The sequence below is a fragment of the Triticum urartu genome, chromosome 5A (genome assembly GCF_056163025.1).
Source record: "Triticum urartu cultivar PI428250 chromosome 5A, HENAU_Tu73, whole genome shotgun sequence".
NCBI classification, from domain to species: Eukaryota; Viridiplantae; Streptophyta; class Magnoliopsida; order Poales; family Poaceae; genus Triticum; species Triticum urartu.
Window position 1 is genome coordinate 5,704,997 of NC_141877.1, and position 14,308 is coordinate 5,719,304.

Sequence of the window (14,308 nt, forward strand, 5' to 3'; positions counted from 1 at the left end):
GTAATTTTGATCTTTTACAATTCGAGTAGCTTATCCCATGCCATGCAAGACGCTATGTCTTGGAGAGGATGGATTTTGAAGAGCATGAAAATTATGAAACAAAGATAATTCACCTAGCATGATGTGGATTTTGAAGTAAATCTGTATAATTCTGAGAGCGTAACCCATTTTGGTTGCAAAAATTGGGAAGCACTTTGTAAGATGTATGGCTTTCATGAGGGTATGCTTATCACCATGGATCTTGGTGATCCTGACATCGACCAAGAAAATATGGACATTTGGGTCCTTGTTGATACGCTTCCAGTTCTACCACTATGTGAGTTTCTCAAACATAGTTATTAACTAATTTATATTGTTTATTTCAAAATAGTTGACAGCTTATTTCCATTGACAGCTTATTTTCATTCTTCAAAGAATGTGCGGAAGATGGTAGACAAAACCCACTACACCGATCGCTCCGAATTAACTTATCAGGAGAAAAATCATCTGGTCGGATTTTGTACTGATATTGAGAATTACAATATCTACAATCAAACTCCTCAACATTATGATCGATACGTGCCACTAGTGCACGTATTGAACTACGGTAACTATCATGGAGATACCCTGGTAAGATTTTTTACTATTACGACATCCGTGCATCTTTTGCATACTTCTAAAACTAGTACATCATTGCTAAATATGAAGTTATTACTATGTTTTTCAACAGAGAATCCCAGAGGATTGTGTGCCTCATTTGATGTATCAGAATGGCAGCCTTCGTGTTTAGAACATACATCCAGGTCATCCTACGAATCTCAACTGTTCATAATGGATTTCTCAAAGAAGTGGAGACATGCTAATCAAAGGATGAAAAAAATGTATGGACAGTCGTAAGGAGGTTCTTGGAAGCAAAAAGAAGTGAAACGCAAGAATTGGAGATAGGATGATCTCCATTCTCCATAATGGAGAGTCAGGGTCTATATTGTTTTATACTATTTTACCTTAAAGAGGGTATTTAGGTCCAACCTAATATTGATGATCATGTGCTAAGAACAATTAAGTAGGGTTGGTTCGATGACTATGAGGATGATGATCGTATGACTTGTTATTAATAACGAGTAGAAGTTGTATGATGATGATTAGTAGGACTTGTTATTATATATGATGATGCATGATGCGAGCATGAAGAGTTATTATATATCAGCGGGTGAAATGAACATGGATTGAATTGAAGTGAAGGCAACATGCATGTGGTGCATGTCGAAAGTAGTACAATCCAAACTTGATCAAGTTATGATTAGTATTAATTTTGACATGCACAACATGTTGTCTTCACTTCAATCTAAGACATGTTTAGGCATTGCAGTAGCGTTGGTAAACCAAGCATGGACATATAAGAGAGAGGACACTTCTCTCTATTAGCTAGCTAATAACAACCTAAATTAACCCCCAAAATCTCTAAACCAACCCTTTTTAAAAAAGACAAAAATCTCAGCTCCAGCCAGCTGCTGACGCGTGGATACTTTTTGGTCCCGGTTGGAGGCTCCCCTGCCTGGGCTAGCCGCAGCGGCCACGTGGAGGCCCATCTGTCTCGGTTCGTGTAAGAACCGGGACTAAAGGCCAAGGGCATTAGTAACGACATTTTAGTCCCGGTTCCAAAACCGGGACAGCAGGCCCTTATGAACCGGGACAAATGGCCATTTTTCTACTAATGTATGTTGGAGTATTGAGTCATACTTATTTGACTAGCATGTAATTTTTTTGTCTTCCGTTGTAACGCACGAACATGTTTGCTAGTTATTAGTTATAGATATAGATATATAGAGAGAAATACACGGAAGTTATTGCAGCACAAGATAAATTGAGCGAAGGTGTACATAACTGAGCACACTGGTATACTATATATGAAGCGCATAGCTAGGCAGACTACTTGGGAGAGCGTAGTTTCGTGAGAACACATTTTGCTAGTTCGCGCACCTCGTCAGCACATCCGCCATCATCTCGGATCCTCTCCAAGCTGGTTTTCCCGTTCCCGTGGTGTGAGAGTTTACTACAAAGTTCGGCCCTGACATCTTCAGGAGCCTTCTGTAGCAGCAGCTCCGTCACTCTCAGCCATTTTTCTAACACGTCGAGGCCAAGGACGAGTTCGTGTGATTTTTTGCCGACAGACAGCACGGCCTTGGAGAGGTGACGTGCGTTGCATCTCCTACGGTAGATCTCCACGTCGGTGGCAAGGAGAAACCTGAGGCATTCCAGCATCGCTTTCGGACAAGGGTCCCCCGTGAGTATGTTGCATGCCTTGTAGAACGTTAGAACATTTTTGGGCTGGTTTCCTGCTTCAATGAGGTAAGGGGCGAAACAAAACGTTCGTCCTTGTGCGCGAACAAAGAGTTGCAGCAGATCTTTTGGGAATGATGGCTCCCTGTGGCACCCAGTTCTCACCGCCGGTGAGTACTGCGGCCAGGCGGGGACCGAGCGCTTAGTGGCCGCTGACGCCACAGACCGGCAACACAAGAGTACACCCTGGAGCAGTACAAGAGATACGAATCAATTAGATAGAATAGACCAACGTTCGAAAATAATGCATCTCAGTTATAGTACAATTTATAGGAGTACTAAAAACATTATCCCTTGATACAAACAGTGGGAGTACTAGAGATGTAAGACGTTTTGGAAGCACCAAATATACTGAATCTGTAGCAACACGGTGTCATGCTTTTCTTCGAGGATTAATTTGATCGATCTATATGAAGCATTTTAAAGGGTGTGTGCATTATTGTTGTGTTAGTCTGAGCTAAGCCCTTCAGTTGCTTCACCACACGTGAACCTTCAAATATGGAGCTTACTTTAAGAAGTAACTAGCACAAATGTTTTGAGAAGGAAAAAAAAACACAAAACCTAAATAGGAAATCAGGCTGAGTATGGATTTGTGAGGAGGCTAACCTGGTGGTCTGGAGGGTAATCACCGTGAGACACCAACAATCCTCCTCTAGCACGGTGACGGAGCCACAGCGGCTGCTGAGGCAGTGGACCACAGATGCGGAATGAAAGCGCCATGGATGGGGCATAGCTTCTAAGGAGAGCCATTTCCATGTCAAGTGTTCTGGCGGATCGGAGCACAGCAAGCTAGCATATATATACGCGATTTCCTGGACATGGCGCCATCTGATCCCTGCTATCCAACCCTGATTTTTTTTTTTTGCAGAAATCCTCAATATGGATGAATAGGTGATGTGACGCGACTCCGGACCCATGGTATTAAATCGCATGCAGTGGTGTGGTGTGGACACCATGTACTAAGGTTGCAGTCCATTTCTTTTTTACTTTGCATATAACATTTGTCCGAGGTCAAACTTCATAAAGTTCAACATTCACAATACGAATTCAATGTTATTAGATGCATTGTGAAATTGATTTTCATATTGTATAACGTTTGTATTGCATATGTTGTTATTTTTTTAACATAAATTTGATCAAACTTGATAAAATTTTGAAATTTGACATGAGACAAATCTTATATGTGAAGTAAAAGGAGACAGAGGGACCAAAATTCGTAGTAGTGACCTAGCACCTCGGTGCACAGCATGTTGGCTGTCCAAAATCGCTGGTGACTCGTGTTGTCCTCTATTTCCGGTGCCTGCCCCCGTATGGTTCCACTATCCCTTGTATCACGGCAGAGTTAGATTAGAATATGATGCGGAATCTAGGGGTGATGAGTCAAGCGTCCACATGTGTGATGTGATGTATCGACTAGGACTGAACCACCCCATGACCCCCTTGAGGCCTTGATGTTATCCATTTGACGCCGAAGGAAGCATGATAATACAACATATACGTGAATCAGTCAACGTAAATATTACACGCATTGCAAATCAATTTGATTAATGCTTAATACAAGAACAGAATAGGCATGAGCAGTTTTGCCAACGTGATTTGTCATTTTTTGTGTGCTAGCTGTTAAATACTAATTATATCTAAGCACACAAAGTTAGTACATTTACACATATCTGGGGCAAACCAGGATATTTTCTGTTTGCCACTAAAATAGGCATGCGCACTTCTAGTAGCATACTACCTGGCAAAATACCCGGTAGATGCTTATTGAACCTTAATTCCCAAATTTCGTATATGAAACAAATTGGTGGCAATTGATTCTCAAATTTTATTTTGAAGAAAAAAAAATTCTATGTAGCTATTCCATTCATATGTCATATGGTGATTTATCAATTTTTAAACATGTTCATGTGTGTACAAATGAGAGTACATACTGTTCCATTAACGTGTTTATCTATTTTCAGGCAATAGTCGATATGGTAACAGTTCTTAATTAGAATATATTTCCATATTATAAATAGGCGCCTTTCAAAAAACAAAAAAAATGTTGCCTCTTAAATATTCTTACCTCTTAGAAAGAAATGTTGCCTCTTAAATATTCTTACCTCTTAGAAAGTAAGAGATCATATAGCCATTGTATCATAGAATATAGATGGCTAAAATAGTTTGGGACCATGTTAAAATTTCTTTTACACTAGTCTGCAGCAAGTCAGAAACTTCTTACCAGCAGATTCTTTTTTGGCTATACCACTAAAATAGGCATGCACATTTTAATATTCTATTACCTGGCAAATATATTGACGTTTTCCCCTGAAAAAAATATCTTGACGTTTAGTGGAACCATATGAGGGACACAATAATTCTGCTGGTTAGTCTGTTGGACGTATTAACTCTGACACAAGTTCAGGAGGGCGTTGGTAGTTGGCAGTTGAGTAGATTTTTTCCATGATAAAAGTCATTCATTCAATTGATATAAGGTGATACAACCACATTGAGCAAATGCTCAGCCTCTGCATAGTACGGTGCGCACAGCTAACATGTCCAACAAAATCAAAAAGAGTATGCTCTAAAAATATCGTTTTACAACAATAATAAAAAAGTTCAGTCTAATGTGGGGTAGATCCTATTTGGACATTACACCGTCATCCATATTGGGAGAAAACCTTTGTGCGTTGTCAACGGCGGCCATGGCATCGGGGTGCCAGCACAGTGAGAGCATGACGATCTTTGGGACATCTTTTGGGTGTTGTTTCAGATGTGAATGAACATGTACTATTGTAGGTCCAGTCCTGGTGAGCACCAAGGACAGTTTCAGAGGTGGATGAGCACGAAGGACAGTGTGCTCGTGCAGGCCTGTACGTTATGAAACCGATGATCTTAAATATGCCTGGTAGATAAAAGGTATGTAACACAGCGTCGCGGCTCCGTCCTATGTCGTGTGACAGCAAGTAACTGATAAGAATTGGAGAAACGAGGGGTAGTTCTTGACCGAGTTACATCAACCCAATTCTTTTTTGTCTTTCATTAATTCAAGGCTGTTTCATCAATTATCCGTCCAGATACACGAGGCGTAGGTGTAATTTCACTGTGCATATTCATGCTTTCACTGTAGAAAAATTATGCAATGTTTTATTGACGTTAAAGAAATAATTGAGACTAGCTTGCGCCTCTTGAGTATTAGCGTTTCTAATCTTTTTAACTTACAAAGGGCCAACATACAGTAAATGTTTCATCCAACAAATTAAATGTAAACTTAACAAAAATAACTGACTGACATACCCATCACAACAGAAAATATAACACATGGCCAAATGGCTTGGAACTTCAAAACAGCTACCTTCTGAAATGAGATCAACAATTTATAAGAGCATTCTCTTATCTTCTTCTCCGCTAGCTATCCAGGCTACTAACCATTTTTTTCCTTTTTTATGATAAAGAAGTGAATATGTAACGGTGTAGCATGGAATCAAATAAGAGTAGTAATGTGTTTCAGGGTTCAGAAATTTGGAACCAGACTGTTTGATTGTTTAATTCCAAGCCGCCTAGTTGGGGTCCAATTGACGCCTCATCTAGGAGGCAGCAATTCTCACAAAGAAATACATATGCCGGATCAATTCTTGCACAAAACAACAAATATTAAATCTAGAGGGCACCGGTTCGGACTATATATTCATCCTATATGATGTAGAGGCCAGGGATAATGAAGCTGCCATTATATGCAAAAAAGAAGGGCACCAATTAATTCGACACAACAACAATCGACTAAACCTGTGGCATCAATTCCCTTATTTACACCGTATCAGTGTACTATGTCTCCGCGGCGGATGACCGCAAATAGTGGTGGCCCTTGAAACAGGAGGGCGAGTTTTTGGGAGGGCCATTAATAATTCAGAGTAACGCATCGACAGTGAAGTCTGGACTCCGGAGACTAATCGGTGTGACTTGTTTATAATAATAGCTGAGATCATGAATGTGGCACTGCAGTGTGAACTCACGAGACTAATTTGGCATAGTGCTCATTAGAAATGGCATTCAAGTCTGGACACTAGAGACTAATCAGTTCAGCTTTTTAAAGATGACTCTCAGGCCGGAAGTCAAGAAACTAAAATGCGGTGTACGCCAACACTTGGGTGTAGCTCGTTCAAAATAAACCACTGTGAAGTCTGAACTCAAGAGGCTAACTTGATGGTCATTCCGAATTCTGGGGAGCAATGCCTGGCGTACAAGATCATCATACCATGTGCGTGGACCACAACCATTGATCACGGCGCCATGTCACCACCGGACAGGAAAACGTCGTATCCACAGTCATTCCGAATTCTGCGGAGCAATGCTCGGCATGCCACATTTCAGTGTGGCTCATTAATTCGACCTGGTCTGAAGTCTGAACTCAAAAGACAAGACTGGCCACAGTGGGAGTAACATCACTAGTAACATCACATTTTTCAAGATAATTTTGCTTATGTGGCACATATTTAATGATGAGAGAGGTGATGGTGGTAACTTAGCTAGTTACTATAACATCACACATACCAAGACAATATGAGTCTATAGGCTAATAAATGAATCATAACATGACAACACACATATGTTACTACGCACTGTAGAGGTAGTAACCTAGCCTAGTAAAATGTGATGTTACTAATCTAAGTTACTCCCCATTATGACTAGTATAAGAGAGTGCTTGGATTCAGGGGACTTATTTTAGTCTGACTAAAAATAGTCTCTTTAAGAGGCTAAAGTTCTAAGCACCCCTGACTAAAGAGGGGCTAAAACTAGTCTTGAGACTAAAAGTTTTTAGTCAAGGGTACCCCTACTAAAATATGGATTAGTCCTCTCTCTCCTCATTTAACTCCTCTCCTTGAACACATGCGAGTTCTGGATTGAAGGGTGGCGACGGGCACATGGTGAACTGAGCTATGAATTTGGCTGGTAGTCTACACTGTATAACTCTATAAATACTGACTCAACCCTGCTTCAATCGCAACTCGGAAACCTTGTAGCTAGCAAGTAGCTGCAACGCAGCTATCCACTTGTATGGAACTCTCCGATACCTGCAGCCAGAAGTAGCATGATCGAGAAAGCACATATCTGGTTGAGGAGTTGAAGCAAGAAACAGAAAAGGTTTGAGTCCGATTTCATCACTGAGTTGGTAAATCTTTCTTATTCCTAATCCTTATGATTACAATGGCTGCCTCCAGGTTGATTTGACTCATGTTGGAGCACATGGAGTCAGAAGAGATTTCAACTAATATGGTGGTGGAGAAAGAAATAACGATTTTGATTGATGAGGATGAAACAGCAGAAGAGAAGTTCGAGGGTGAATTCGAGTTGAAGAAGATGGACACGATGATGCATAGGTTCCCTGCGGGACTAGGTCTTGTCAGTATCAGTTACCAATGCATCGTCCCGAGAGTGGTGGCCATCGGCCCATATCACCACGGCAAGGAGCACCTCAAGAAGATGGAGGAGGTGAAGAAAGCGGCTGCCAGCTACTTCTGTCCACGCTGGGATCTTGAACCAGCGAAGGCCTACAAAGAGGTCCTCTCCGTCGTGGAGGAGGTCCGGGGAAGGTACATCGCGGACGAAATCATGGAATGTATGCCCTCCATCCCCTTTGGGGATCTGCGCCTTGCACTTATTCCATCATTTCTGTTTTGCCTAGTAGTAGTACTTCGGATTTACCAAGCTGTATTCCTTCCTCTTTACAGCTATTTTTCTGATTCTCACATGTACCAATTAATTAATGGCAACATTAAGCGGCACACCAATGGTATCCTAGAGGACACATCCATCTCCTCCCCGGCGTTGTCATTCCTCCCCATATTGGTTCATCTGCTGTTCTCCAGCACTGCAGCCGGTACTCGCAGTTATCATCAACAACACCCGGAGGAGCCATACATCAGCACACATTCAACATACCAACATTTGAACTGTCCTATTTGAAAGTGCCAGACTTTTGATAAATAAAAATAGCATGTAGATTGCGAGGGCACAACTAGAAAATTTATAGGAAACAAAACTGAACAATTCAAACAACTTTTCTGATTAGCATGCTATATTTACAGTTTTATCTGTTCTCTCCGTTCCCAATTATTTGAAGTCCTAACATTGTTCTAAGTCAAATTTATTTATAAGTGTGACCAAGCCAGCAAGTTAGGCTGCACATTTAATCCTTACGTATGAACACGCGGCCAATTTCAAAATGATTCTACCAGCCCGTGTATGTATAACAGGCTTCCAGCAAAGTACTCCATCCGTAAAGAAATATAAGAGCGTTTAGAACACTAAAGTAGTGATCTAAACACTCTTATACTTCTTCATAGAGGGAGTATTTCCCTATCTATGTATATAGCCACGCCATTATTGTCTATGTTGTCCACTAATAAAAAAGTACATGCATCCTGGCCGCACAGATTCCAGGGGCGCGCGTCTCCAGCAACCAACAATCCCTGACGATGCCCATTTTGCGGCTATGATGTTCCGTGATGCTTGCTTCTTGCTGCTGTACATGGAGGCTGTTTATTCCAGATCATTCGGTAAGGAAGAAGATGAGGAGATAAATGCATCCTTGCGACGTTATCTCTTCTCTAACCGAGATAGCATCGATAATGACATCATGCTGCTGGAGAACCAGCTCCCGTGGCGGGTGGTCCAAGTCCTCATGGATGTTGGCTCGGAAAAAAACAGAAAAGAACTTTTCAAGGTTGTGGGGAAGTTCATTGCAGGCATGGGGAACACATTCAAGATCTGTGAGTCTCTACTGCCTGAAACTTATGTCTGGGATGATAAAAATAATCCGCCGCCACATCTTCTTGCACTCCTCCGACGCCACAAAACAGAACCAGGAGGAACTGTTGTCATGGTTGATGGAAATAATCCGCCGCCACATCTCCTTGCACTCCTCCGACGCCCTGTAGGAACTGTTTTCATAGTTGATGGAAATAATCCGCCACCAGATCTCCTTGCTCTCCTCCGACGCCACAAAACAGAACCCGGAGGAATTGTTGTCTGGGTTGATAGTATCCCTGCACTCCTCAGAATCCAACAGGTAGAATCAGGAGGAAATTTTGTCTTTGTTGATGCAACTAATCCGCCACCACTCCTCCAAACAAAAACAGAATCAGATACCCAACAAGCAGGAAATCCCCAATCATCTGAAAAATATAAGAGAGAAGAACATGTTGGGAGGTGCTTGCCACTTTGCCTTCCACGCCTCCCATGCCAAGAAGAAAATCCCATGGTCACATCAGTCTCAGCAATGTCTCCCATGGAGCTTGAAGAAATCGGCATCAAGCTGACAGACAACCAGACGGCGGCATTCTCAGACATGGACTTGGTGAAAGGACGCCTCTTGAGTGAGCTCTCTTTGGCGCCTCTGTCCCTGAGCGACACAAGAGCATCCTGCCTAGTCAACATGGCGGCTTTTGAGGTATGCACTGCCTCGAGGTATGGGGATTGCCCTAAAAATACCGCTGTCTGCTCGTACCTCGCCCTCCTCGCCATGTTCATGGCTCGGAAGGAGGGCGTGCACAAGCTGCGATCAAAGGGCCTCCTGCATGGGCCTCACAGCGACAAGGAGATGCTCACCTTCTTCAAGAGTGTTGTGATGCACCTTCCTGACAGCGGATCCCGTTTCGCCTACATCATGAAAGAAATTAACGAATACAAACTCAAGAGGTACATCCGGATCATACTGTACAAATGGTTTTACAACAACTACGTGACCATTATAAAGGGGTTGTCTTTCCTTGGTACTCTTATTGGCCTCTACAGTGCAATCCACTCTCTCAGCCAAGACCAGAAGAATTGATGCAACCAAGACCAGAAGAATACTAGTATACAAGATAATATTTCCTACTAATAAAACCATCATAACCATGTTCTGTAATGTTGTACGCTTGTGTTTTAGTACATTCCTGTTCGTTGAGCACCAAGTGTCAGCGTGTGCGCGTCCTAGTGTTTTGGCTTGTATGGTATGGTGCCGAGTTCGACACATAGAGTGAGTCGTGTCCATGGCATGATCTAGCTCCTGGGCGCAAGCATTCGTTGTGATCATGAAACGTGAATCAGTCGACTTCTCAGTAGCCAACTTCTTTTCATTCGGATTCCAGGAGAAGCTAGCAAATACCAAGAAAAGATGTGCAAGTTCGAGCAGCACAAACACTCTCAGTCTTCCCTCTCATCCAAGTGATTGCCTTACATTAAGCAACCATTCACTCATGGAAACATTCAATCGAACTCAGGCACTTTCCCTGCAACAATATTGTCATCACAGGCAGATCGTAGGGAAAAGTACAGCGCAGGCAGATAGCCGTGAAACACACCTAAGGGTAAAGGCAACTCCAATCGGCCGACCGAAGCGGCACGCAATGTGTCCGTTTTTCGGCCGTTTAGATCAGCCAAGCGGACACCAGCATCCCAGTTTGATTGGCTAGCAAGACATCGATAGGAAAACCGACACCGCTAGAAAATACTCGTTGGGAGAAGTTTGCCTCCTCTTTTACCAAGGAAAGCCCCTTGCACTAGGATGAAGCTAGGAATTCGATCAAAAATGGACTATGACAAGAATCAAATCATCAATTAACAAACATTCGATATGCCCTAACTAATGACCATGACAAGAATGATAGAGAAGGAGCAAATTTGTCTTTGCCTCTTGTCACTCTGTGATGTGATGATACATGGTAGAATAATAGAGGAGCATGATTGGTTTGATGCCAAAAGTTGGCACCAATATTTGGCAAATGCCAAATGTTAGCTAGTGATTAGTTGACTATCAAATTTTTTTGCCAACCTCACAAAAAGTTGCCAACTTTCGGCAACTTTTCATTTTGCCAAATATTGGCAATGTTAAATGTTTGTATCAAACCAATTATGCTTCAGATTGAGTAGACCTTGTAAGTATACTTACCATCAAATCAATACATGGCCATGCACAGATAGATAGATACATTAATAGATGGGTGGATCTAGGTACCATGCATGGCATGGCATACATATACATATATAAAGAGGAAAAGGATGGATATGGTCTACTTGAAAGCATGTTGTGGACTGTGCTTACTTGGTTGGTTGGGGATCCATGCCTCCTTGCCTGCTGCTACCTGGCATCCTTGAGCTCAATGCAAAAACTACTGAGAATCGTTCCCAACTACTCCCTTCATAAAAAAATATAAGAGCTTTTAGATCACTAAAGTAGTGAGTAGTGATCTAAAAGCTCTTATATTTCTTTACGGAGGGAGTAATCCTTTAGAATATTTGTATGCATCGCTTGATGTAGAGGCACGCTTCTTTTTTTAAAAAAACTAATCATTCAGGACTAAACTAAACATATATGGCGGAAGATTAAGGTTCATGATGCCTTTCACCTTTGAAATTAACCTTGGCACTATGATACAAGAGCTTCTTCGACAATCACTGACCCACTCAAATAACATGAGTGCTCATGAAAGGCGGTTCACACCTCCTAAGTTTAATTTACAATCCCGGCTTCACATTGGTCTAAAATACCCCCTCCAACTCCGAACGAGAATTGTCGATTATGGAAATTTCTTCAGAAATTTTCCCCTACTTTGTCTGGCTAACCACTTGCTGCTCGAGTGCTCGTTCTCCCGGGAAATTTGGTACAATGTTTTTCCGGAGAGTCGGCTGCATCGATTCATTCCCCAAGCCAGTTCCTGTCTGCGTGATTGGTGACCTTTGCTCAACACGGATGTCAGGTCTTCAGACCATAAACAGCTTAATGCCCTTATCTGCTGCGCTCTGCGCTTGATCTGGCTAGAGTGCAACAGCAGGGTGTTCGATAAGGTTGCGGCGATGCCATCCCTATGTATCAGGAATCTGCTTTGTGGAAGGAGGCCAGAAAGTTTCAAGGTGCCCAGATAGAGGTGGATCTCCTACGAGAGAGATAGGTGTAGCTGTTGGGGAATGTAGCATGCAATTTCAAAAAAATTCCTATGATCACGCAAGATCTATCTAGGAGATGCATAGCAAGGAGACATGGAGAGTGAGTCCACGTACCCTCATAGACTGAAAGCGGAAGCGTTATGTTAACGCGGTTGATGTAGTCGAACGTCTTCACGATCCAACCGACCCAAGTACCGAACGTACGGCACCTCCGTGTTCAGCACACGTTCAGCTCGATGACGTCCCTCGGACTCTTGATCCAGTAGAGGGTCGAGGGAGAGTTCCGTCAGCACGATGGTGATGGTGATGTGATCCGCGTAGGGCTTCGCCTAAGCATTACGACGCTATGACCGGAGAAGTAAACTGTGGAAGGGGCACTGCACACGGCTAAGAGAATTCTTGGTCTGTCTTTCGGGTGCCCCCCGCCCCCGTATATAAAGGAGGGGAGGAGGAGGCCGGCGGCCAGGAGGGGCGTGCCATGGGGGGAGTCCTACTTGGACTCCTAGTCCAAGTAGGATTCGCCCCCCCCCCCCTCCTTTCTCCACCGGGGGGAAAAGGAAGGAGAGGGAGAGGGAGAGGGAAAGGGGGCGCCGCCCCCTCCCCCCAGTCCAATTCGGGCTGCCATGGGGGGCACCCCTTGTGGCCCTCCTCTCTCTCCACTAAGGCCCACTAAGGCCCAATATTTCCTCCGGGGGGTTCCGATAACCCCTCGGTACTCCGGTAAAATACCTAAATCACTCGGAACCATTCCGATGTCTGAATACTACCTTCCAATATATGTATATTTACCTCTCAACCATTTCGAGACTCCTCGTCATGTCCGTGATCTCATCTAGGACTTCGAACAAACTTTGGTCACCAAAACACATAACTCATAATACAAATCGTCATCGAACGTTAAGCGTGCGGACCCTACGGGTTCGAGAACTATGTAGACATGACCGAGACACATCTCCGGTCAATAACCAATAGCGGAACCTGGATGCTCATATTAGTTCCTACATATTCTATGAAGATCTTTATCGGTCAAACCGCATAACAATATACGTTATTCCCTTTGTCGTCATCGGTATGTTACTTGCCCGAGATTCGATCATCGGTATCCTTATATCTTGTTTAATCTTGTTACCTGCAAATCTCTTTACTCGTTCTGTAATGCATCATCCCGTAACTAACTCATTAGTCACATTGCTTGCAAGGCTTATAGTGATGTGCATTACCGAGAGGGCCCAGAGATACCTCTCAGATACACGGAGTGACAAATCCTAATCTTGATCTATGCCAACCCAACAAACACCTTCGGAGACACCTGTAGAGCATCTTTACAATCATCCAGTTACGTTGTGACGTTTGATAGCACACAAGGTGTTCCTCCGGTATTCCGAAGTTGCATAATCTCATAGTCAGAGGAATATGTATAAGTCATGAAGAAAGCAATAGCAATAAAACTAAATGATCATAATGCTAAGCTAATGGATAGGTCTTGTCCATCACGTCATTCTCTAATGATGTGATCCCGTTCATCAAATGACAACACATGTCTATGGTCAGAAACTTAACCATCTTTGATTAACGAGCTAGTCAAGTAGAGGCATACTAGGGACACTTTGTTTTGTCTATGTATTCACACATGTATCAAGTTTCTGGTTAATACAATTCTAGCATGGATAATAAACATTTATCATGATATAAGGAAATATAAATAACGTCTTTATTATTGCCTCTAGGGCATATTTCCTTCAGTAGCTTCTTGAGTGCTTCAGTAACATCTTTATTATTGCCTCTAGGTCTATGCCACCACATCCGCGGTCCTTGCTCACCCCTATAAAACAGTGTTTTCCCTCCTGGCTTTGGCCTCTTAATGCTAATGACACAAGTCTTGTGTGTTCTTGAAAAAAAAATAGTTCGAAATACCTCGATCCTTTTCATGATGATTTAAAGCACTTATTTTTCCCATTCCGTAAAAAACACTCAGTTAGCCCATTCCAACCGATTTTAACCGTTTACAACCGGCCAAAATAGAGTTTAGAGTTGTAACTTAGCTCAAGTACAAGTATCTATTGATCAAAACTTAGTAAGTAAA

General features: G+C 42.6%; 1 protein-coding gene and 1 long non-coding RNA gene across 2 annotated transcripts; one reads left to right on the plus strand and one right to left on the minus strand.

Annotated features, from left to right (window-relative positions):
• Window positions 1–1,769: 1,769 nt before the first annotated feature.
• On the minus strand, window positions 1,770–3,138 carry LOC125532076 (uncharacterized). Its single transcript, XR_015603157.1, has 2 exons — window positions 2,926–3,138; window positions 1,770–2,505 (listed from the first exon to the last, which is right to left on the minus strand). It is a non-coding gene; the product is annotated as an uncharacterized LOC125532076 (long non-coding RNA).
• A 4,169-nt stretch (window positions 3,139–7,307) lies between these two features.
• LOC125532077 (uncharacterized) lies at window positions 7,308–10,249 on the plus strand. The gene is made up of 3 exons (XM_048696249.2): window positions 7,308–7,440; window positions 7,518–7,915; window positions 8,733–10,249. The coding sequence occupies exons 2-3, from the start codon at window positions 7,531–7,533 to the stop codon at window positions 10,127–10,129; spliced, it is 1,782 nt and encodes a 593-aa protein (XP_048552206.1). The 5' UTR covers window positions 7,308–7,440; window positions 7,518–7,530; the 3' UTR covers window positions 10,130–10,249.
• The last annotated feature ends 4,059 nt before the right edge of the window (window positions 10,250–14,308 follow it).